The sequence below is a fragment of the Urocitellus parryii genome, chromosome 5 (assembly GCF_045843805.1).
Source record: "Urocitellus parryii isolate mUroPar1 chromosome 5, mUroPar1.hap1, whole genome shotgun sequence".
In the NCBI taxonomy this organism is placed as follows: Eukaryota; Metazoa; Chordata; class Mammalia; order Rodentia; family Sciuridae; genus Urocitellus; species Urocitellus parryii.
The window spans coordinates 163656017-163681660 of record NC_135535.1 but is presented as its reverse complement, the minus strand read 5'-3'; the positions used below and the strand labels follow the sequence as shown (position 1 = coordinate 163681660).

At 41.4% G+C, this 25644-nt stretch overlaps 1 protein-coding gene across 12 annotated transcripts in view; it reads left to right on the top strand.

The window, feature by feature from the left end:
- Window positions 1–21310, top strand: part of Kcnma1 (potassium calcium-activated channel subfamily M alpha 1) — a 717716-nt gene extending 696406 nt beyond the window's left edge. For 3 of the 12 annotated variants that reach the window (XM_077798521.1, XM_077798518.1, XM_026390199.2), the window contains 3 exons: window positions 1817–1935; window positions 3639–3863; window positions 13287–13399. In XM_077798521.1, the coding sequence (XP_077654647.1) occupies window positions 1817–1935; window positions 3639–3863; window positions 13287–13311 (369 nt within the window). In that variant the 3' untranslated portion in view covers window positions 13312–13399. Of the gene's footprint in view, window positions 1–1816; window positions 1936–3638; window positions 5769–6147; window positions 6177–13286 lie in introns of those variants that run through there. The other 9 variants (XM_077798520.1, XM_077798517.1, XM_026390198.2 and 6 more) reach the window with 4 other exon arrangements.
- The last annotated feature ends 4334 nt before the right edge of the window (window positions 21311–25644 follow it).

The following is a 25644-nucleotide window of genomic DNA, read 5'->3' as shown; positions in this document are numbered from 1 at the left end:
TTTTTCTGAATGAATTTGGTGTCAAACAGTGACAAACCAGACATCTGACTTTGTCTTCTCTACTATAAATAACTAAAGAGTTGACCTATGGTTTACTGTGTATCAAGCACTGGTCCTTATATGTAGTCATTCATTTTAATACTCATGACCACCCTTTGATATAGGTTCTATTTCCACACCCTCTAAGCAACTGAGGAGGCCCCAGAGAGCCTGAGAACTGGCCCTGTTAGGAATTTGCACCAAGGCACCCTGGCTTCAGAATCCACTGGGCTTTCTCATATTTTAGTATTTTCCTTAGCGATATTGTTACCCAAGTTGATGCCAGTCTGCTGCCATGGCTGGGAAACCTTACTACAGGATCCTGGCATAGTCAGGGCTACTGAACCCTGACTCTGTTAATAGCACATAGGGATGCCTCGCTCCAGACCTCAAGATCAGAGTTTTTGATGAGCCTCCGGCGGTTTTCAAGGCACTCATGCATCCATGTGCATCCAGATCCCTGGCCAAACAGTGTTTCAAGTGGATCCTAAATGCTTCTGATTCAAACCTAGGTCTTATACTTCCTTAGACTGCACCTGTCACCCTCTGCCCTGCCTTCCCAGTGACTGACGGGACCAGCACTTGTCTTTGGGTGCTAGGTACCAGCTAGCACTGTGCACTTTGGCAGGAATGTGCACTCTGTCCCCACCTCATTCCTAACCCACCCCCATGGAGTGGTTGGAGCCAGGAGTCTTAGGAAACTATAACCTGTTGCATAATCAGTAGTGTTGCCCAGAAAGTCGAACAGTGGAAAAGGAGTCAAGAAAAGCATTTTTAGTTTTTTTCTAAAATATCAATGTCTAGTACTTGTACCATATTTTAGTTTGTAAGGGTCTGGGACTTCAGTTAGACTGTTTGTTTTTTGTTTTTGTTTTTGTTTTGAAAGGGCACTTCCATGACTAGTGGCTTGTTACTTCTCATTTATTTACTGATACATTCAAATAGGATGGAGACTATAAACAATGGTAAGATTGGGCCCCACTTTTATTCTCTAATATGATGTCCCTATGGAAATTTCAGAGATAAGAAGGATAAATACAGTCTCTTTTTGCCAAGTGAAGCCATTCTGCAGTGTCCTTCCTGTAAAGCCCACCTGGAGCCACCTGGCTGCATGAAGCCAGCGTTTCCAAGTGAATGCATTTGCTCTCACTTTCTGAATCAGGCTCCAGACCATGTGAAGGTGGTTGTGAACTGATAGAACTGTGAATTCCAGTTATTCTGCCTGCAGACCCCCAGCTCCTGGGGAAACACATTCTCTTCCCCCTTGCCATCTCTGAGGTCTGCAAATTGTGCTTTTCACACAGTCCTTACCTGAAAGAGTCTCTCACCATTGGACCTGTTGGGGTCTTTTCCCCTCGCTGTGATTTCCATTATCACTTGGGCAGTTTTGACAACATGGGGTCCAATCACAGTTGCCACGGCTGAGCTGGGGGCAAAACATAATCACTGTTTTGCAGAGCTGGTTTCTTCTCAGTTGAACATACATCGGAGACCTTCAGCTTTACACCCTCAAGGTAGAGGCATAATCTCTTTAGAGCTCCATTGCTACAGATGGAAAAAGGGGAGGGACTCCAGAAGAAATACCCACTATTATCTGATCCTAAAATTACCCTTTTCAGCTGTAGGCAGTCAACTGTGTGACTTCTTCAGCCAAAGTCCCTTGGCGCAGACCCTATGCTTCATGGGACGACAAAACAAGCTTTTATGGAAAGACTCTTTCCCCCGTGGACCTTAACTTCCAAGCACATAAAAATGATTTTTCTCTCTGTTCTCCCAGGATGGTGGTTGTTATGGCGATCTGTTCTGCAAAGCTCTGAAAACATATAATATGCTTTGTTTTGGAATTTACCGGCTCAGAGATGCCCACCTCAGCACCCCTAGTCAGTGCACGAAGAGGTGAGTGTCCTCCCACTCTGCTGGCCCACCTGATACAGACACACAGGTGCCCTCTTCTCCCCTGTCCCCTAACATGTAGGCAAAGGATGCATACATACTCTCCACAGGCAAAATACCCTTCCCAGGTAAAATCTGACACTTAGTTTGGAAGTTATGGGAAACATTTTTCTTTACTTAATAGTGGATGTGAAGACATTGTGGAAAGAACTCACATTTTTTAAAATAGCTGTCATCCAGTCACAAAAATCAGAACAGAGACATCTCCCTCAAACTCAAGCTAATGGAATCAACTCTGTTGGTAGCTAATATAGAGATACTTCACATTGCCAATGTTTAAGAAATATTCTTGGCTGTATCTTAGAATCCTCTATGTTTGTTTCATATATTTTTAATTGACTCTCTTTTACATTTTCATATATTTAATTTGAAGAAGAGTGTATAACATTATCTTAAGCAAAAAAAACACAACAGTTTAGGTGTGCTAGTTATATGCATTAAAATAAACATAGCTGGCAAAAACTAGGAGTGCATCCTAGAATTAACCAAATCAATGAGTTTGCATAATACACCCCAAGAAACAATGCTATGGAGTTGTTTCACAACCCTGTATTTTAGAATCAGCCAAAGAGCTTTTAAAAACTACTCTGAGGGGCTGAGGATGTGGTTCAAGCGGTAGCGTGCTTGCCTGGCATGCGTACTGCCCGGGTTCAATCCTCAGCACCACATACAAGCAAAGATGTTGTGTCCGCCGAAAACTAAAAAAAATAAATAAATATTTAAAAAAAATTTCTCTCTCTCTCTCTCTCTCTCTCTCTCTCTTAAAAAAAAACTTATAAAAAAATAAAAATAAAAACTACTCTGACTCCAGGGAAAACATAAATGCATTCAAACTTTAATATATATATTTATATAGTGAATGCCCAGGAATTATAGCATAGAGCCAGAGTTGACAACTGGGGTAGAAAAGTGGGTTCCCAAAGTTTAGGGAGCCTGAGAATCACCCACAGAGCTTATTAAGAACAAATTGCTGGGCCCCACTCTCTGATTCAGGAGATCTGGGTTGCTTAAGAATTTGCATTTTGCAGTGGTTTCCAGGTGGTGCTGACCTGCCTGGCCTGGTCTGAGATGGCTGCTTTAGAGGAACCATAATGATTATTGCAGTCATTCTGATGTGGACTGGAGAAGTCTGATGGAGGAGAGCAATGAAACAGAGTTGACAGACAGGCAGGAAGGCCTTTTATATTCGCAGTAAAACTCCCACCAAGTTGATTTTTCAAAGATGAGAATGGTCTAAGGAGACCCTAGGCAATGTTAGCGCAAGCTCCTGGGAAGTATGCCTGAGATTGTCAGGAAATTCTAGAAAGAAAGTTGCAGTGCAGTCTGTGACCTCTGCTGCATTTGGGTTACTCATGATTAGAAGTGAAACTTGACCTCTTCTGGCCATAACAAGCACAGTTTTGTTCTTCCATTACCTGTTCTAATTTGGTGTCTGCCTGGGCTTGTGGATATGGCCACCTCTGATAAGTTAAACAGAGAACAATTTTTTTGAACTTAGAAGCAGATTTGAAGGTATTAGATCAACTGCAAGTACAGCTCTTAGATCCTCTGGTCAACTTGAGCAGCAGGGAGTGCTTTTGGGCTCAAAGGGTCTGGACTTCACCAGATCACCCTCAGGCTGTGACATCTCTGCTTTCCCTGTCCAGGTATGTCATCACCAACCCCCCGTATGAGTTCGAGCTTGTGCCGACGGACCTGATCTTCTGCTTAATGCAGTTTGACCACAACGCCGGCCAGTCCCGGGCCAGCCTGTCCCATTCCTCCCACTCATCGCAGTCCTCCAGCAAGAAGAGCTCCTCTGTTCACTCCATCCCATCCACAGCAAACCGGCAGAACCGGCCCAAGTCCAGGGAGTCCCGGGACAAACAGAAGTACGTGCAGGAAGAGCGGCTTTGATATGTGTATCCACCGCCACCATGTGTGAAACTGTATCTGCCACTCATTTCCCCAGTTGGTGTTTCCAACAAAGTAACTTTCCCTGTTTTCCCCTGTAGTCCTCCCCCTCCCTTTTTTTACACATATTTGCATATGTATGATAGTGTGCATGTGGTTGTCATTTTTATTTCACCACCATAAAACCCTTGAGCACAACAGCAAATAAGCAGACGGACCAAAAGTTATTTATGATTCTAGGGGAAAAATAACCCAAAGGCATGCTCCAGACATAAATAGCTCACTGCAGGAATGAGTTCACAGATTAGAAAGGAGCACTTGTGATCAAAGTCAGTTAGGCAAAGCAAGTTTATTTCATATACAAGAAAAGTTTATTCTGATTTATCAGGGTTATCAGGGTGCTTTGGGTTTTGATTTTGTTTTCCTTTTGTTCGCTCATTCTTTTTTTTTTTTTTTTTGTACACACACAATAAGTTAGCACATGTTTATTTGAAGCAAGCAACCAAAAAGCAATGAAAACGTATCGATTGTTTCCACTCTCTGGGCTGAAGTATCGGGAAGCATCTGAAAAGCTGTCATGGTTTGTGTAGATGATTATTAAGCAGCTGCTTGTTGCAAGAAAGCATTGGAGGTTTTTTGAGTTACTCACCAAGGCCTTTTGTCCCAGAGCTAGAAGCTTCCTTTGGGAGTTCATATGAACATTTCTAATGTTAATACAGAGGAAAGGAGTAGTATTCCACTTGTGGATGTATCAAATTCTAGTCATTTAAGTGAAAAGAGGTTTGATTGCATATTAAATTGTTATTCTGTCTCCTTATGCTGCCATATGAATAGCTATTTTTTTCTTTCACTTTTGACATTTGGGATGAAAAGCCATATGTATCATAAATATCAGATGTAAGTCATTAAAAACTGCCTTCCTGGGACTTTTACATCTTTTAAAAGGTGAATTACTTACCTTATGTACAGAATAAATGATGCTCAGGAAAGAGCAAGTATTTTTCCATGCATTCTCAGGGGACCTTTTTACTCCCCTTTGTTTGGTTAGCAAGAACCCCAATGCCAGGTAGGAGCGAGGGCTGGGGTAATAGTGGAGTGAGAGGGAGAAAAACCCCGCAGCAGAGAATGTTTTTGTCGGAAATGACATGCTAAATAAATTAAGATGCAGAAGGATCAAGCCACCTTGGCCTCAACAAAGACAAAAGCCAGTGGCCACCTAACATTGTTGGCATAGCTGCATGATGTTAGCTATCCCTAAACATAAAGATGGTAGGGAGAAATTCCTCATCCTCCAGTTCATTAACAGCAGGTGGGTGACAATAATAGCTGCTCCTTGTCATTACAAGATGGGGAATAAGAAAAGTACAACAGTGAGCCAAACACATTTTGGTACAGTTATAATTTTTTGTTTGTTTTCTTTCTTTTAAAAAAACAGGAAGCATGGGGGAAAGGAAGAGAAATATCCTTCTTCCAACATAAAATTGTTAGATGTTTTAGGCTTGCACATCACACTTTAGGCAATGAAGTTGTTCTTAAAAATTGGCCAACTCTACCACAACCAAATTCTCCTGTGGATGGTCTGGCTCTTGGCTGGTATAAACCTATTTGAGCTTTTTACTTAAAAAAACAAAAATCCATTGACTAGAATAGGGGTAGAAAGGAGAAGACAAATGTCATAACTGTACCATCTCTGAAAAGGTGTTTTTATGGTGAATGTTTGGGGTTTAGATTTTGGATCCCCTGCCCCTTCCAGCATGATAGTTTTGGAGATTTGCTTGCTGTGTGGATTGACAAGCACTTTTACTGACAAAATGGTGAGGCTTAGCCAGAACCTCTACCTCCCCACACCAAAGACAGGGGCAGAGCAGCATTTAAACCATCGATGGGGTGGGGGAAAACTGTATACATGTATATTAAAAAGGGCTATGAGTGGAAGAATTTTTTTCAAATGATTTTGTCCCTATACATTTTGATTTATATGTTACGTATAACTATCTGTTTATATATAAGTATATATATATATAAGTATATATATATATATATATATATATATATATATATATATATATATATAACTATATATACATATCCCCTAGTTTGGGATCATGAAGAACTCTTCATGCATTCTTTGCAAAGGAGGTTATAAAGTTACACCCTCAGAACATTTATAACTATAAGAATGTGCCAGTTAAAGTGCTCAACAGGAAATATGACAGTTTAAAAGCATTGTAAAACTCACATAGCTTACTTCTCTCTCTAAAGTGCAACAAGGATGAATAGAATGGGCCAAGGTATGACAATTAATGGTTCTGCATGACCTAGCCACTGCTGGGGGTTTTCTTCTATAACGTTGTCCTTGTGAAAACTTTTGTGAAATTAAAAAAAAAAGGAGTTACAAATTTTATTCTGTTATTGGTTTGTTTATTTTTATTTATATTGTTCTGTTTGTGGTTTTATTTATTTTGTTTTGCTTTTGACCCCCTCCCCCCCAGCCCTTTTCCCCTCTCCTTCTTTTCCCCCCTCCTTCTCTTTCTTCCTTCACCTTCTTAATTGCTCAGCGCAATGAGGCTGTGCGGCTGCTATGGCTAGATTCCTTAGAGTTTGTCTTGGTGTTACTGGGTTTGGGGTTGGGTAATTTGGGGGGACCTCTCTCCATCTGGCTTGCCTTCGAATCTGCACGTGGCCTCCCTGCCCACCTTGGTACCTTGCTCCAAGTTCAAAAGCATTTTCCCATTGAGACACCCAGCTCCCTCCACTCCCCCCCATCACCACCACCCTAACCCAGCCCCCATCAGTCTGTTCACATCTCTGTGTTTATCTTGGCAAAAACTACCAAATTGAATGATGATGCCAGTGGTTAAACTTTTCTGGAAAACATTCTCAGCTATTCCATTTGGCAAACTTACTTCTCTGTTAATATTTTCTCCTCCTTTTATTTAAACCAGGAGGGTCATTAATGGCAAAAGCATTGTTCTCTTTTATGTTTGATAGATATGATGACAGTTAAAACTGGTCAGCTGTATGGTCAATTCGAGAGCCCATACCCCATTAACTGGGGCTGATGACTCATTCTCACTACTACCCAAGTCTCCTGCCACCTGCCTTTTGGGTGTGTTAAATTCCAACCAGAAATTGGGCAGATAGAAGTAAATGCAAAATGTATCCCATGTATAATTCTTCAGCAGCTCTGATGAGTTGATATTGATATTACTGGAATGGGAACAGACTATGACCTGAAATGGAATTTGGGGGTTTTCCTTGGACTTTGGACACACAATTCCCACTGTTAGATACTTGAAAAATGACCATATATTGATAATAACATATTTGATGTTGGAAAGGGGATCATGATTGCTTTTTTCTTCTACTTCTTTTTCTCTTTTTCTTCTTCTTTTTTTTTTTTAGCTGAAACTTCTCTGTTATACTTTGTTTATTAGAGTGAAGACTCCTTCATTGTTTTCCATTTGTCCCCAAACTTCCCCTTCCTCTCAGGAAAACATTGTTTACTTAGGAAGGAGGCATAGGAGTGTCTCATATTGTGCCTGTCTCCTCACCCCTCCTCACCAAAATAAATAAACAAATAGTTAAGAGTAGAAAGGGAAAGAGTTCTTAGCAGGGAAATTATATGCATTATAAAAGAACAACATCTAGGAACTCAATGATGTGCCCAATTTTAAAAGAAAAATAATGTGTGAGCCATTCAATTCAATTTATTAACTCTTTGAAAGAGGAAAATGTTAAGAAAGCTGGTAGAATAGGAGACACAGGGAACCTTTGTCAGCCTCAGCACCCTGAGAACCATAGAGCCATCAACATCCCTTACGACTACTACAGGGTCCTTCCCCAAACCAGTTCAAATGTGTTCTTATATATGTATAAATTTCTACCACTAACTGGGAGAAGTTGTAAACTCTGTTCTGAATATTTAATGTTGTGACCCAGAACCTTATAATAGCTGCTTAATAAGTATTTGAAAATAATTTGACCTTAAAGATTTTTATACCTTTAACTATTTTATAACTTATCCCTGTACCCTTGGCTTATCTTTAAAAAAAATTACAAGGATTGCCTGGAGGAGCTTCACAATGCTTCTCTGCCCATGTCAGTTTCTCCAGCTGGGTATGACTTCCAAGACAGGGAACAACCCTGTAAGCTCAGTGAATGGAAAGACAGACTGTGCCTGTTGGCAGCATTGTCAAGATCCCAGATGACCATAAAAACCTTTTGACTGGCTCTTCTTCAGCATGGGAAAAGCCTAAAGGTGTCTGCATCCCAATAGAGACAATTAAATCAACCTGCCAGGTTCCTATAGCAACAGGCTCCTTGAAGGAGAAACGGGAGAGTGTAGAAACTTCAGGGACTGTGGAAGTCAAGACAGGGTAAAAATCAATTCTCCATCAGCTTCTTTCAGCCTCTCCCTGCTTTGTCATAACATGATAAAGAAGTAGCTGTGGGCACCTGTCACTAACTGGTTGACTATCTCCCAGGCAGAGATGGCATATTCGTTGCAACCATCAGAGGTGAGAGGGATTATTCCCTGCCACCTGAGAGCAAAGAGTGAAGGGTCTGCCCTCAGGGTTTCAACCGGACCAAGGGCCAGAGAGGAGAGTTGGGAAGGGGCCGTTGGCTCTGCTCAGTGCATGGCAGAATTAGACTGTGAGTTAAAAGAGACAGATAGAGTCATCATGGACAATTGCAGAGAAATAAGATAAACAGAAAATGCTCTCTTTTTGGTAGACAATTTTTCATCTCTGTGAAATAGCCATGTTCTGCCCAGGCAGAGGAAAAGAGGTGTGTGTGGGGGGGTGGATTTTGGGGGGGGGCATCAGTTAGGTAGGCGGGGGAAGAGCACCAGACTGCCTGTCAGCAGTGTGAACTGTGAAGCTGCACAGCATTGCCCTTGAAGTTGGATTGCCTTGTTAGCCCTTATAGTTCTCCACCGTTATCTCCATCCAGATGGAATCTTTTCCTTCCATGTCTTTGCTCTGTAAACCCCAGCTTGTGGTGCACCAAGGAGAAGGCCAATTATTCCAAATGCCTTTGCTGTGTCATTGTCTCCCTCTTTCTTCAGTCTTCCCTGGGGAATAGTTCTGTGAAAAGACTAAATCCCACAGCGCTGACAACCCACAGAGCCAGCAGAGGGTTCACTGTGCAGCTTGTGTCTTTCTCTGCTGCTGGTATTATCCCAAGCAGCTCAGCCTCCTCTCCATAGCCCACTCCTCTGGTTCTCGGTGGACATGCAGTTGTACGGCTGTAGGAAGCCCTGACCTTATTTTAAACCCTGTGATCTCAGGGATGACACTAGTGATAGGAGGTACAGATGGCTCTCTGGTGGGGAAGGGTGACTGTCACCTGAAAGTCAATATTTCAGAAACAGAGAGAAACCTCAGAAGGGTTGCAGCCCTGAACACTCCCACATAACACAGGTTACCCCTTCCTCTCCTTTACCTTCCAAATGGTTACCCATCAAATCCTCCTGTGTCATCTCTGTGGCCACAAGCCACGTTCGTCAGGCCAGCACCCCAATTTGCACACCATATTTCTCTACCCCAGATTATCTGCTGAAGGCTTCATTTGTAATTGCATCCAAAAGACACAACTCGTCCTTATCTCCTCCTCCATCACTGACAGTACTCATTAGTGACAACCTTATGCCAAAAGCTGATGCCCAGTGGTTGCCAGGGGCCAGGCACTCTTCTCTAGACTTCATGCATATTAACATGTTCACTCTTCTCCTCAGCCCAGATGGAGGTGCTGCCAGACTCTCCACTGGACAGGTGTAGAATCTGCAGCACACTAAAGTCTGTGAAGCTGGCCACTGTCATAACATGTCCCTAACATTCTTGATAATGTTCCCAGCCTTAGCATCTCACATTCACTTACCACATAGCTGGGCCTGTGGGGAGGGCTTTGTGGACACCAGTTCCATTGATCTTAATGATAACTTTGGCAAGGTTATAGCTTCCACCCTGTTCTGCAGCACAGAAATGATGCTGAGATAAACAACACAATAACTTGTTCAGAGCCATGCAGCTAGCTCGTGTGAGAGCCAGGTCCACTTGACTTTCACCTGTTCCCTGACACCTTTTTCCTGCCAGCTCCTCATGGAGTGTCCATGGTGGACAGCTTCTGGAATAGCTAGTCTGGAGAGGAGTCTTCTCCCAGTGGTCATGTTGGTGACCATTACCGTGTGTCCTCTGAGGCATCTTTTCATCAAAGGTCTTGACATTTTAGCAGTTATTGTACCAACTTCATTTTTGTTATGCCAGTCCACTTGGCAATAACTGGGAAATGCAATCCCCTCCCTAACTCCATTAACCACCTGTGAGAGAGCTCCTGGCAGGTCACACATCAAACTGAGAGTGATGACATCGTCCATCTCATCCTCAAGAAGCTTTTAGACAGATGGCACTATTCTGGCAATAAGGTGGCCCTCACAACCAGGTCAATTGCCCTCAGAGATGAAAGGAAACACTCAAGGATCTTCCTGGCACATGGGAAAAGGCAGACAGTGGAGAAAAAGTCAGGGATTTGGATTTATTCTTGACCATGTCAGGCCTTACTTGAACTCCTCATCTTAATCCTCTTCCATGTGGACAATTCTGTAGGTAGAGTTTCTTCTTTGGAAGGCAAGATTCAATAAGCCAAACTGTCACTGTCATACTCAATGCACTGTCCACTGAAGCCGAGTGGCTGGCACCCACTTCCACACACGTTCTTCTAAAGCTCTTCTGGGGGAGGAGGCATGTCTTCATGAAGGACCTTTGCCACCAGCATCCATTCTAACCACAAATATAAAATACACTCTCTCTCTCTCTCTCTCTCTCTCTCTCTCTCTCTCTCTCTTATATCCTAGAACCATCCCAATGAAATAGCTGTTTCTCAGGCATAGAGAAATTCACCTCTTGACTGGGAGGGGTTTTCACATCGCCCCTTGTTTGTGCTGAGGCCGCAGGGTCAAACACGGGGGCTACTTTGTTTAAATTTTATTTATTTATTTATTTTTAGGCAAGACATTTAAGAAGAAAGAGAGAAGAAGCTTAAATGGAGAAATAATGCTCTCTTTCTTGCAGACAGCAGAAGGAAATTGATATTCTCTCTGCGGTGAAAGGCCAAAATGCCATCTTTGAATTGAACTGTAAAGACTAAATTCTGAACAATTATTCTCTGCAGCAGTTGTAAAAATTTCAGCAAATTGCAGCTGTCTTAGGTCTTTCACCCAAAAGACCTCCTCGTTTCCATCAGCAGAGTTCACTCTTCCGACCTGGCATGTCCAACCTAGCACTAAATCCCCTTACAAAATCATTTCACATAACAGGACAGCCACAGCCAACGGCGGCTCAGGAAAACAGAGCACAAACACCAGACTCAACTCCAAACATCATCTTTACACATAAACCGTTTGAAAAAGTCGTAGTTTGAAATTGTTTCAGAGGCCTGGCAATGCTTTTAAAACATGATAACCATCACACTTTACTCTTCTCTGAAAGGTTAGTTTAATCGTAGATCACAAAAAATTGGTTTCCACAAATGCATAATGGTTCATCTATGTCACACTTGAACTAAATGGTTTTTTAAATGGAGCTGAAATTATTTTGATGTGTACACAGTCCTGGATTTCTATACAACCTTTTTTAACCAGCCCATCAGGAGTCTTGCCTCTAAAGCCTCATTAATAATTCAGATGTGCTGATGACTTTAAAAGATCTATGGAATTGAAGCTTAGGAAAAAAAAAAAAAAACTCTGCTTGACAAAAAGATAAATGAATGTAGAAAGAAGCTGTAGGAGTCTGGCAAGCTGTAGATCATCTCAGAACAGATTGTAACTTTATCATTCTGTCAGGGGGAATAATTTAAAGCACTTAATCAGTTAGCTTCACTGTGAGGATGTAGCATTATGAATTCCTATCGTCCAATCTGTTCAAATCAAAGTGAACTTAATTATAATAGGTGAGAGAGCCAGAGCAGGAGGGGGTGTGGGGAGAACGATGCAAGAGGTAGCAAGTGTCCTGAGGGGTAAACTGAGCTGTTGAACAAAGGGGAGTGAGGCTTTTACCCAGGCACACCCCAGCTCCAGAGATGGCTGCCAGGGCTCAGCACACTAGAAATACCAAGAGTGTGGACCAAGGAGAAGTGAGCAGAGTGGCCATGAGCTGATCGTAGATGCTTAATTTATAAACTATCAGTCAAACACACACCACACACACACACACACACACACACACACACACACACACACACACCAAGCCAGTAGCCATTTTTATTGACATTAGTCCAGAACCACTGAGAAGGCAGTTGCGAATTTTTATATAGGCAGAGGAGGAAACGGGAGAGGCCATTGTCTCCAAAGCAGTGAGTGTGCCTGAAAGCTTTTTCCCTTTTACTTTCCTTTCCCTAAGCCACTAAAATGAAGCATAAGATTCCCCCATGTTAGAACGTCCCATTTGACCAGTCCCTTCCTATCTATCCACATGGCCAGTTTCCCAGAATATTTCAATCCTAGAAAGAGGTGGGGATGAGAGTGGAGTTTTGTGAAAATTGCACGGCTCTGCTAAGAGGATGCTAGGCCACTTTTCCTTTCACCCCAGCCCCCAACACCCTGACTCAGCAGTCTCCACTCCTGTGCTCGGGGAGGAAATTAGATGCCAAGATTTCATCCAGCTCCCTTGTTGATGGCTTGGATTATTAGAGTTGGTTAAGATGGTGCCACTTGGAACCTTTTCATAACTTTATACCAATACAGAGTTCGCATTCTTGAAACAAAAGCTATCTCAAAATATTGTTTAAAACACTGGTTGCTATTCTGGTTTTTCACTCTCATTGGCCAGCAAATTCTGTGGGTTTCCTTTGCGAACCCCAAAGGTGGATGCAAAAGAAACAGAAGGGGTATAATTGGCATATGCCTTTCTGTCGGCTTATTATAAGCAAAAGGCTGGGAAGAGGCAATGCTGCAGAAGATTCTAGATCATTTGTTCTGCAGCAGGGATGATATCCCTCTGCTCCATCCAATAGACGATGCACAGATCTTTCCTCAGGCACAATGTCTGTACATGATATCTGATATATGCAGCATCTCCTCCCCGTCAAAGTTTTCCAGGCCACTAAAGTAACTTCAGAGAACATTCCAGAGCTCATCTTCCAATCCCTCCTCATTCTCTGAGGTCTACCCATGGTGCCTCCTAGTCCCAGTGGCACATCTTGTTCCTCACTTGCTACAGGAAGCAGAGGTATGTTTCAGGTCTTGGGGTCCTGCCTACACTGCACTCTCTCTCTCAGCAATTACTCACTGGCAGCTTCTATTGATTACCTTTTGCATTTTTCAATGAACTTTCCAAAAGCTTTACCCTAGGACTAATTAAGCTTCTCATTTCTCCTTGTTCTCTATCCATTTTGCCCTTTAGCAGAAAAGAAATGGTTTACAGATGAACCGGATAATGCCTATCCCAGAAACATTCAAATCAAGCCCATGAGTACCCACATGGCTAACCAGATCAACCAATATAAATCCACAAGCAGCTTGATTCCTCCAATCAGAGAAGTTGAAGATGAATGTTGACTCCCAGGAGACCAGAACTATTTTTTTAAAGCCTGACAAACTTCATAAATGGTGATGTGACTTTTCTTCCTCCTACATGCTGACTCACTGGTGGAGACGTTAGGATAAGCAAGAATTGCAAGAAAATAAAGTAGACAGATCTTTCTCTTTGTCTGCCTTGAATATTGCTTCCATGTATTTTGGAAAAGAAAATGATTTCATTTATAAATGAACATACTGAAATAGTCATGTATAGCCTCTAGCATTTTAAATTATTTTTATTTATTAGAAAGAAAATATATTTTTTCTTTTTTTTCCCCATTGTCAGATATCTTCCCTATATCAAAACAATGCAAAATCAAAATGAATGAGTGGCCAGACTCCTTGATGCCTATTTGTCTTCTTTCTCTCTTTTTCTTTGAGGAGAATGATGGTCACTACCACCATTAATTATGATTAAAGGGAATGGATTATTAAAACAATTTTAAAATGGTCAACAGTGTATACATGTATTTTAGTAAATCCAGGAAAGAGGACAAAAGAGGGCAGGTGACTACCTGCTCCTCTCCTGGATGGGTGTGTATTTGGATCTGCATTGACACCAGCTCTTAATAAATGGAAACTTGTTTATTTTCACAATTGAAAGTAAAATTTTTGTAGTTTTAGTTTTCCTTCTGTATTTCTCATCCCTCTGTTCATATATCTAAAGTGAAGACCTTCTTCCAGCTTTTCTATGATTTCCAGATCAGATTTAGCCAGCCAATTATACTGGGAAGGTTGGGCCTGCCTGGGATGTGGAAGTTGAGATTCACTCAAGACATGGCTCTGTTGGTTGTTCTAATAGCGGGGACTCCTACGTGTTGTTCTGCTTCTCATTTCATATTTCCAAACCACATGAGCAAGTAATTTCAACTTTGGGTGCAGCTGGTGAACTTTCTTTCCCACCCTAAGACTCAGAGCTTTTAGCCTGAAAGTTTGTAAACACTAATGAGCAGTAGTTTCAAAAATAGAATCTCAGAGGCACTCATTTTTCTCATTGAGTATTTTTTTTAAAAGCCAGAAAAATTCCATGACCAAGGAGGCAACTTTTGACCAGATTTTAATCTATTTATTGGCTTTTCAGATTTAGTTACTAGGACAAAACACACAAACTTGCTAACATGATTTTTAAAATAACAACAAAAAGGAAAGCAACAAATGCACTTAACATAGACTGTTAGAAATAGGCCTTTGAAAATTACCAGCAATGAAATAAAATGTATCAGCCACTACAAACGGTGGTCAAAGATTTTTCTAGCCATCAGATGCAATCATGATGTCTCAGAGCTCTGCTGTCACTTGCATGCTCAGTGTCTAGATGCCACCACCACTGTTCTGTTCCAACAACTCAGCAAGTGTCTCAACTTCAAAATTATCCATCTTGCATATGCTCATCAGGGTCTCTGGAGAAGCATGAATGTGATAGTGATTTTAATTTTCTTAAAAATGTAAACTGTGGACACTTGACCAAAATAACCAAAATTTCCTTTAAAGTCCCATGATATCTATTCCATTCACTCTGTAGGTCATGACCCTGTGGTACCTAGTGATGGTAGTGCAAATCAGATCAGAGCAAAGCAATGAGATCACATGAAAACATATGTCCACTGAGTACTCCAATTACCAACGTAGGCAAAATGAGCTTCCACCTCTGTCCACTCCCTGCAGAGCCAATCTAGTTGTGCTTCCACGTCGTAGGCATCGTCCTGCAGTGACTTGTCAGACTGTGGTTACTCTGTTGTCACCTTTCGTAGAATTAGTTCTATAAAAGTATTGTGAATATAACGTACGTCCAATTGGATTGTTAAAAAACTACTTATAATCAATCACTAGTCAGCAGACTAAAATGATGTCAACACACTATATCCAGGCTTATAAACATTTCCTGGTTTCCAACAGAAGTCAAACATGTTCCTGGGGACAATCCCCTGCTAGGATATTGACAGCTTTCCTGAAAGCTAGGCCTTCTTTTACATAATGATTTTTGCAATGGGGTCACCTTAGTACATTTGCACCTGCGCGCTCTTCTTTCCTTCATGAACCGTAGTGGGCTCTATTTCACTCTTGTTCCTAATCACCACCTCTGAATGTGCTGTAGTTCATTGGTCTCCTCTGGCAGGCAAGGGTAACCATTGAAAGAATCTTCTATTAGAAGAATATGGGGCAGAGTGCTCCATGTAATCCCCTCATCCCTGCCCCTTCATACCTAGGAAGGCTGGAAACAGAAGTGTAAACTCCACTCCAAGTCAAGTCCCTTTATGTATAGAGATTTTAATCTAAACTTTAAAAACAAAACAAAACAAAACAAAAAACCCATAATGACAAAAATAGCTTCCCACGGTGAAGGGCTCCTTGGTTCATCAAGCATCCTCCAAAACCAAGGTGGTAGAAATACATTTTCTTCTAATGTAGAGCAATAAGTTCATGCTGTTTCAACTTTGGATAATGAATTGCCCTGGGCCAGAAAGCAAAAGCAGGCATTTCTTTAAAAAAGAGGTATGGGCAAAATCTATAGGTAGTGGCCCCTTGACAAAAATTGACACCTGGTAAGTTGAAAGTGAAATGGAAACAAAAATAAAATCTGTAGCATCTCTGGGGTGCACAAGGAAATACCTTGATTTATATGTCTGTTGAGCTCTCTGTCCCTGAGCCCTCATCCATCTGTGCTGTGAAAGACTATCTTGCCACCTACATCCACCTGAGACCAGTGGTGATCTTCTTTGGCATAGTCTTTGCTATAGGGATCTGATCTCCCATCCCAGTCCAGGGTTCCAGAAAAGCCATTTTTTCAAACTAGTACAACTTGGGTTCTTGGTAGTCAGACTCACCAACAGGCTGTTTATAAGGCAGAAAACTTACTTAGAAGTTCATCTGAACCAGCATCACCTTTATCATTGAGCGAATAATTATTTTTCTAAGTTATTTTATATTTGAGAATATTGTTTTGAACCAATATAAAACACATTAAATAAGAGTGTGACTAATTCATGTTGGGGAACACTCAGGAGTGCCTTCCTCCTAAGAGTTATGACATCTTAAGACATACTTTATAAAAAAAGAAATTGATGGAAGAACACTTCAAATAAACAAAGAATTATAGCTGCTTGTTTGGGGTTAGAAAGGGGGCAAATGAGAATCCATATAAAATTAGGGACATTTTCATGTGGGAAGCAAATGTGTCCTACTGATAGTCTCAGGGTTCAAGAGCAAAATCTGCATAAAACTAGTTATGAACTTTGAAAATGTATTTTAAACTTCCCAAGTCTCAGTGACCTTAAAATGAAGGTAATTCATAGAGATGGCTCCAAGGTCCTTCTCAGATCTGAGAGGACATGATCTAAAGTAGGAGTGGGATCATAGAAGTGGCTGCCTGTCCTTGGCCAGCTCCTTGGAGTCAATCTTGTCCAGGGTTGTTCAGGGTTGGATGGTCCATCCAGCTGTATCACCCATGTGGAATTCCTGACCTGAAGATAGTATATGTTTTCTGCTCTGGACATAGGCTGGTCAGGTTCATTCCTCTGCTTTTCAGTTTGGAAGACTGTTAGATTCAAGATGCAAAATTATTAGTTCAAATTCACCTGAATTGCATTGATCCAATTGTTCTGCATGTTTCTAGGTTTGTATTCTCAATCTCATCCCTACCTTCCCTTTCCCTTGGTTCAAGGCCCAGTTTTGACTAATTCCCTCATCTCTATCCCACACCTCCAATGTCCAGTATGTAGTTAGAGATTTGAGACTCCTCAAATTCCTGAAATTATTCCTGTTTATGTTTTCTCATGTAGATCTGGGCTTCAGGAAGTAATCTATCTTACTCCTCATTCAATTTCCTCTGTATTTGATTTTTTTTCATTAATATACCAAATATCTCTTTGTAATTTTGGTCTATCATTTTAATTGTCAAAGAGAACCTCACTGAAAGAATGAAAGACTGAGAAGAGGAAGAAAGATAGAAAGAGAGAAAAAGACTATTCATTAAATTGGGATGTGAGCCACCTTGACATGTGTTCAGCTTGAACACTGAATTTCAGTACATAATCTGTCCTTTTCTATTCTGTTCCTATATGTTGCTTTTGTAATGATGGTAAAGCCACCAATCACCAGGGCCCTTGAAAAGTGTTCAGTGATTAGGACTTGACCCACTTTCTTTAGAAAACAAAATAAACAGAGAATTCACTTTTAAACTTCCTGACAAAAGATTTCCTGCCCATCTCCTATTCATGTTGTGTTGCCAAAGAGCATTTTTTTTCTACCCACCAGAGATGATTCAATATTTAAATCCCATCATCATTAAAGGAACTGATAAGGTCCTTTGGCTTTATTTATGGGAGAGTCATAGTTAGAAATGATTTCTAGCTGATTTGTATTAGTGTGGCCATGCTGATTATACAAGTAGAGTCCATCCTGATTACTTGCTGCCCATGTAGTACCAGTTGTGAATAATTTCACTATAGTCATAAAATAAGACAATGCAGAGAAATTTAAAATTTTATTTCTCAATGGACTACAGAATCTACTTTGTCATTCTTTCAGTGAACTTGTTTAAATCTTTATGTGCTCAAAGTTAGCAACCCCTTGAGCCCCACAATTCTTGAAGGTTTCACAATATTGTAGTCCCACATGGCTAGACTGGAGAAAGAATTCTGAGTCAGACTATCTTTACAGAACTTCCTCTTTTGTTGCTTAATTTTAGCATGAAAATGGATTTGTGACTCTTTATCTAAAGGGGAAACTCAGGACGTACATTAAAGAACTGGGAAGAAAGAACAAAATGAAAGAGGTACAGACAGTATTTTATGGTACCCTGAGCCAAGAGCATGCAAGTGCTGCCAAGAGCTAGAGCTTGGAGTTGAAGGGAAGAAAAGGTTGCATTGACCTGTGGGCTTGGAATAATGCAGAGGAATATAATGTTTGGAGGTATTTCAATGGAAAATAGGAAACCGGACTGTAAAGATGTAGATTATGAGTACTTTTCACGGAGAAGGATTAATGGGCTACAGTGCATTGGTAGGAATGTGATTTCAAGACCACTAGCTAGACCATTTTGTCCACACTGATAAGTGTGTAGGGGAGCTAATAAAAACTAAAATGAGACCCGATGGAAAGGACAAGTAGTTCAAGGGCCAAACTAAAAAGTTTAGAGTTTATTTTAAAAGTCATAGAGAGCCAATAAAGGTTTTAAACAAAGAGCCTGTGCATTGTTTAGGTTGAAAATTGAGATGTTGGTTATGTCTGGACATCTCAGAGAAAGTGTGGACTCTGTGGCTCAGCATTCCCTCAGCAGCATAAAGTCCTAAGGGCTATGCATCCATGCTGATAACTCACCATGTGCACACTCTGCTCCCTGTTGTGGGGCATATGAACACAGATGTCCTGCACTATTTAATTATTAGAATGTCAGCCACAGATCCATCAAGAAAACTAAAGTGAAGGAGTAGGTTTTTACATATTTTTAAAAACATCTTCCAATTATACTATTTTCTGGGCATTAATAATTTAAGAACATGAGATAGGCCATCAACAAATTGTACAGCATGGTTATTAGTCTAGAAGTGCCAGGTATGGATTCCTGTTATTAAAACATCCTGCCAAGTAATCAGGTAGCCATAGTTCAGTAACCATTTAGTAAATATTTGGAAAGGAAATGGGACAGGACAGCGGGATGAGTACAGTATAGATCCTCCTATAATCCAACCCATACCAGAAACACATAGAGCCTTTAGAGACAGTACCACCTTACAGTAATGGCAGGAGTTAGAACAAGGGAGATGTGCTATGGTTTGAAGTGGTTCAGCAAGAAGGGCTTAGGAGTTAGGTCAGTAGAGAGACAGCATTGCAGGGCTAAAGACAGGACCATCTGGTATATGGTAGTACAGGTGATGTTAATCAGTAACAGCTAATGGAGATTTATTGAGTAGCCACCGATTACTCATTGTCTGGTAAAACTTTTAGAGAAAGCTAACACACCTGCCTAACTAGGAACACAAGACACACATATATGAAGAAGAGCATGTTGCATAAAACAGGTGTTCTATAAATACTTTTTGAATATATGAAAATAGTGAGCAGTGAATATGGTCATGGATCATAGTGGCTGTGGATGCTTGGCTGGGGTTGCAGGGCTGGGTGTTGGTATCAGGCTACAGGTTATAGGAAAAGGTTCCTTGTGAAAGTAATGCTTCATTCAGACCTTAAGGGCAGGGCCATGCAGAGGACTAGAAAGAAGAAAAGAGGACTGCAAGGGGAATGACCCAATGCAGACATCTGGGAAATGTGCTGCATGCATCCAGAGTAGAAGGGGCAGAGAGCCATTCATAAGAGAAGACCCCATAAGCAGAGGGTGGAGAAGGAGCAGCTGAGAAGAGATTGAAGCAGACCTCATAGATGTAGGAACCAGGTCCTTACAGAAGTCCTAAACAGAGGGAGCTTGGATGAATTCTCCAAAAGAGAAAGTGTAGGTTTGGAAGATCAGTTGGTAGAACTGTTTGGGAGGTGAAACCATAACTTCAGGGGCTTAAAAAGAGAAAAATAAATTGATGTCCTTGGAATAAGAGATCTGGTACTCAAGTACCAGGGAAAAGGAAACAAGAGAGAAAAATTCTGAGAGGCTGAGTCTTTTATGAGCGCAGAGATGAGGGGATTGGAGATGATGACTCAGATGTAAAGGACTCACTGGAAAGAAGGTAGCACCTTTGCTTGTTCATCTTTATCTCCAGAGCTTGGCACAAAGCCTGGTCTGGATGGAAAGACAGCTGGCCACTTTGGGTTACTCTGGAAACCTTGGAAATGGAGGGAGCACAGGACACATCATTTGCTGTACTCTTTTGTGGAGGATTCAAAACAGAGGGATCTTGATGTGGCCCTTCTTTCATCTCCTATTCATGTCACTTCATTGCTCCTTGTCCCTCCTTGCAGAGTGCACACTGGCAGCTTTAGTTTCAGGGACCTTAAGACAAATGCTACAATCATCTTGCTTTGATGGCTTTTCTGAACTGGGAATATAAGGCGAGATGTTTTGGCCAGATGAAAAATGACCTTATTTCTAGATAAAATTTAAATGTATCCCCTTGAGGACTTCTGTGTTTCCTCTTGTCCTCTACCTTGCTTTTCAGCAGAACAGGGATGAAAGGGACACCAAAGCTCTCCAAGGCCTGCCTTAGGATGCACTGCTGGCCCCACGGTAGATGTCCCTATGCAGCACACACGCCTGCCAGAGACCCCAGAGCTTCCCTCATGTGGGATTTAGGGTCACTGTGAGAAGGCAGTTGCAAGGAAAGGAGGCCTGCTAATAAGGGGGACCAAGCCCCGCTTCTACACTAAACCAGAGCCCTGCTGCCCCAGAGCGACTCCTTCTCTCCCCTTCCTTGCACTCAACACGTGTTTGACCAGAACTGCAACATTTCAAACATAAAGCAAGATCTGCCTGGAAATCCTAATTAAAAGTGTTCCACTCCCAAGTGGCACAGTCACATCCTGCCTAAAGCTTCTGGCCCACATCCCACCACCCAGACGCCAAAAGGAAACATCCCCCCACTTAACACCAAACCCTGTACTCCAAGTTTCCGCAGGGGACAAAGGAGGAAAAAAAAAAAGGTGCACATAAGCAGAGGTCAGCCCCCAGGTTCATTAAGGAAAAAGAGCGTGGCTTATTCATCTGTCTTTCACACTTTGATCGCTGGCATGATGATTGTGGTTATGATGAATTACTATGACCGAACAGGAATTGGAGAAGAGAATAAATGCTGGTGCTCTGAAATGACCTGCCCAACTCTGTCATCTGTAACAACCAGTGATAACTCTCTCGTCTTGTAAAAAGGGTTTGTACATAACTTGTACATGGTTTCATTTTTGTATTTTTCGCAGATTAAAAATTTATGTATTTGTGTTCTAAACAAGGAGTGTTTCTTGTGTCTTCATAGCAGTCACATGGCTGTGCGGTTATGGGGTGTGGTGGTGGCAAAGTCCCTAGGTTCCCTGTGGGTTGTTCTTGTGGGTTGTTCTTGTGGCAAAGTCCCTAGGTTCCCTGTGGGTTGTTCTTGTTCTGTTCTCCCTTACTGATGAGGGCAAACTTGTGGGAGGACAGTAGTCATGAGCTTGCCTTCCCCACTGCAAGAAGACTTGGTGCTGCTCAAGAATGTGGGGGGAACTGGGGGAGTCGAAGAGCTACTACCACTAGTGTCATGCTGCTGCAGAAGCCTCCAGCAAGCAAGCCTATAAAGAAAGAGGTAGCATGTGATAGACATTCGAGAAGCAAGGACGGTCTCACCTCAGCCTCCTTCTCTTAAGCTAGTTATCCTTTTCTGCCATTTTCACAAAGAAGAAATGTTGGTTTCCCCTGCCTTTAGCTTGTCAAAACCCAGGACTGTCTGTAGCTGGCTTGATCCATACACCACCCCTTCCTTCCTGACTGCCCCTGAACCCCTGCCACTGTCACCATGTCTGACCCCTAGTAGGGCCATGGATGACACTTTGTTTCCAGGCAAAAGAGGAGAGACCTCTTAAATGCTGAAGTTGAGGTCCATGAGTTAGATCTTCAGCTCTAAATCAGAATGTATTATGTATAGAACCTATTGGTACTTAAAGTCTTCTAGAGATTGTCTCATTGATTCATTAGGCAATTGTTAATGTTCACATCCTCTACTAGGAGCTGGGGATATCCTAACAAGTAATGTCATGACTCCAGCTCTCCAGTCTGGGGAGGGATGGCACCAACGATGAGCAGACACTAATCCCATATGAAAAACTGATCTATAGGAGTAAGTACAGCATGCCACCAGGAAGACATGAGGGGCACTTAGCTATTTAAAGAACAATCCTCCAATTGATTGATACTTAAAAAAAAAAAATCTCCCTTGTAGCTAAGACAATAACAGCCCAAACCAGAACTCACTCCCAGGGGTCAGCAAATGTAGGCTTACCTGTCAGAATGTGCCAGTTCCTGACAGTCCTTTGAGCTCCAGATTCTCTACTTGCCTTCTCCAATATTTGCTAACAAAACTGAATGTTGTTGGGGAATGTGATTGCGGAACATATGGTTCCCATTAGTTAGGCAAACTCCACTGCCAAATTCAGCTCCAAGGAAGGAGTCTGCATAAACGATGAAGTATTAGGGAAAGATTGACAGTGACAGAGAAGGCAAACAGAGAGATGAGACAGCGAGTTACAAAATAGCAGGCTCCGCAAACCCAGCACTAAGAGTGGGGAACATATTTTTCTATTTGTTGAGAAAACAAAATATGTGAATTTGTACTAAAATCTCTCTGTAGTAAAAATCAAAGTAGACCATTCACCAAAATCAATGTTAACTGCTTTGCAATGTCACAGAAGATAGATTCTGCCTGGGAGAAAAACGTTGGGGGAACAGAATAGACAGTATGCTAGGGAACAATGCAGAAATGCCTTGTACATGCAAATATGAACTAGGCTCTATTTTAAATGTTGCTGGGACTGGGTCTTTGACAGGAGAAATAGGATACCCTGCTTAGCAAGCTTTCACATTCTGAAAATGCCGGCTGAAAGTCAGAGATACAAGGAAACCCAAGATCTGGAAAAGATGTTTGGACAACATGGGAGCATAGGGCATTGTGGGAGAGAAAGCAGCTCCTCAGCCCTGTTCAGCTTCAGAAAAGTCCCAGAGGGAACAGGGCAGTGCTTAAGCACAGACTCAGCCAGGTTCCATGCCTGGCTCTTTCCAGAGGGCTAATGTGGGCCTTCACCCTTCTTCTTCTTCACAGACTTGTAAGCAAGTCTGTGATGATTATCCTGACCCAGACTTAATTTGACAGATTTTTTAAAAAGAAATTTGCCTTAATCAGCTCTTTCCAAAAATAACTTAATTTTTGTAGAATCAATAGCTTCCTTCTTGTACTTCTGTTTCTTGGTTGAGATGCTATTTAATTCAATGGCATACAAGTCCAAATGTTTAAACTACCATGGGATGGCTAAGCTCAGCTGGTAAAAGCACAGGGCATGGTGAAATAAGATGCAGCCTACAAGGCACACAGTTTCAGTGCCCACAGGAAGCAGCAAGCTTGTTCACAAGGAAAGGAGAGAGACACCAGCCAGTCCTGCTAGCTGAGGAGTTGCGCATGGTACAGAGAGATTCGAGTGGAAATGAACTTCAATATCTGTCAATGGGGAGTCAGTGCCATGAATTGATTCATCTATCCCACGGAGTACCAGGCAGCCAATACAAAAGACAAGGTAGATCTAAGTACATCAGGGTTTGGCACACTTTGTCTGAAAGGCCAAAGGCTGCCTGCTTGTTTTTTAAATTAAATTTTATTGAAACCTAGCTATGCCCATTCATTTACATATTGCTTGTGGCTGACTTCCTGCTGCAATAGCAGGGTTGAATTGTGACAGAATCTAGAGAACCTATAAAGCATAAAAGATTTACTATTTTACTTTTTACAAAAAAAAAAATAAGGTTTGCTAACTCTTGATCTATGTTGCATATAGGGAGAAAATAAAATCTAATAGGATCCCATTTGAGTTAAACAATTAAGTATATTTATACCTTTACTAAAATCTGGAGGGAAATAAAGTCAGGTTTTAAACAGTAATTATCAAGGTAGGCAAGAAGCAGAGGGAAAAGGTTTAGAGACTTATGAGGGCCTTTAGCAGTTTACATTATACATTTCTGTTTTGTTCGGGTTTATGTTGATCAAACATGCATGGTTTTTATCATCAGGAAAAAGCCTAAAGATACTTCTTTTTAGGGAAAATTAATAACAGTCTAAGACTCCACTGATGTAAGTGGCTTTACTAGGGTGGGAATCCAGTTCTTCCACAAACCATCCCAGGCTCTTCATACAGGCCCATGTCCCATGTGGCCTGTATACAGCAAGCAAGCATGAGATAGTGACAGTTTTTCCAGTTCTGAGTTGGCCACGGTTGTTGAGGTCTGGACCTGCCAGGTAGCAATCCTGTCTCTCAATTCTACAATGAGTCATTCTTCCTATAATTGCGTCTCCAGCTCCAACACAGCACCCTCTGCACACCTGCTGAAGGAGTCTGTGGAATTGAGCCACCTGACTCTGAGCCTGGGGCTGTGCTCCTCCTCAGGCTCATCCTGCCAGTCTCACCTGGGACCTGGCCTCATTTTGTTTTGTAGGGTCTTTTTAAATTGAGGTATCTTTCCAAGGAATGATATACCCTCCAAGGATCTTTTACCTAACAACTATTAATTAATTCATTATAATAGATCATTCATACGTATGACATACATTTTTAAAGGTATGCAATAAATAAATGGTAAAATTAAATCTCACCTTTCATTTCTGACTTAGACTCTCAACTCACTTCTCTAGAGACAACCATAGTTAATTGTTTCCTTATCCTCCCAGAAGGACTATATATGTATAAGCATAAATAACCCAAGCATGACATGCTACACACTTTATAACACTTTGCATGCAGTCTAAATGGATTTTCATAACAATATAATATGCAGATTACTTTTGTTTATCCATTGATCTTTCTAAGGGCTGCATAATATTCCTCATAGAAAGTAACTTGTTTAACTTTTTTTCCTCTTACCAAAGTTAGGTTGTTTCACTGTTCTACTGTTTTACCTACAGCTTCAGGGAACATTCTGTGCATATATATTTGTGTACAAATGTGAAAGAAGTAGTAAGATTGATTTCCAGTTGCGGAATTGCCCTGTTACTTTTTAAAAACATTTCGAGTGTATTGGTATTGCCAAGTTATCCCTCAAAGATGGTCCCTTAAATCATAATTCTACCATCATTAAGCCTCTAGCTTTCCACATTCTCTTTGACATGGTATATTATCTAGGATTCTTTTCTTGCCCTACTAAAAGTTGACCTTGAGAATTAAAAGTCCAGCAGGCAGTTAGTTATAGGCTTGGCTGATTCCACAGCTCAACATCATTGCCAAGAGCCCAGGTACTTTCCATTTTTGTGTTCTGCTGTTTTATCATGTTGGAAGTGACTGTGCCCATGCCGAAGGATGGCTACAGCTACGTCAGTGGCCACATGTAGACACAGTAGGTCCTATGAAAACGGAGAAGAATTTCTCTCAGAGGCCTGTTTATATTATAGAAGAAACATTGTCGAGGGTCACTTGTACACTTCTCTTTCAGGTATCACTGGCCAAGACGGAATTCAATGACCACACTTAAGATAATAACTAGAAAATAATTTTTTTTTTTTTTTGGTACAAGG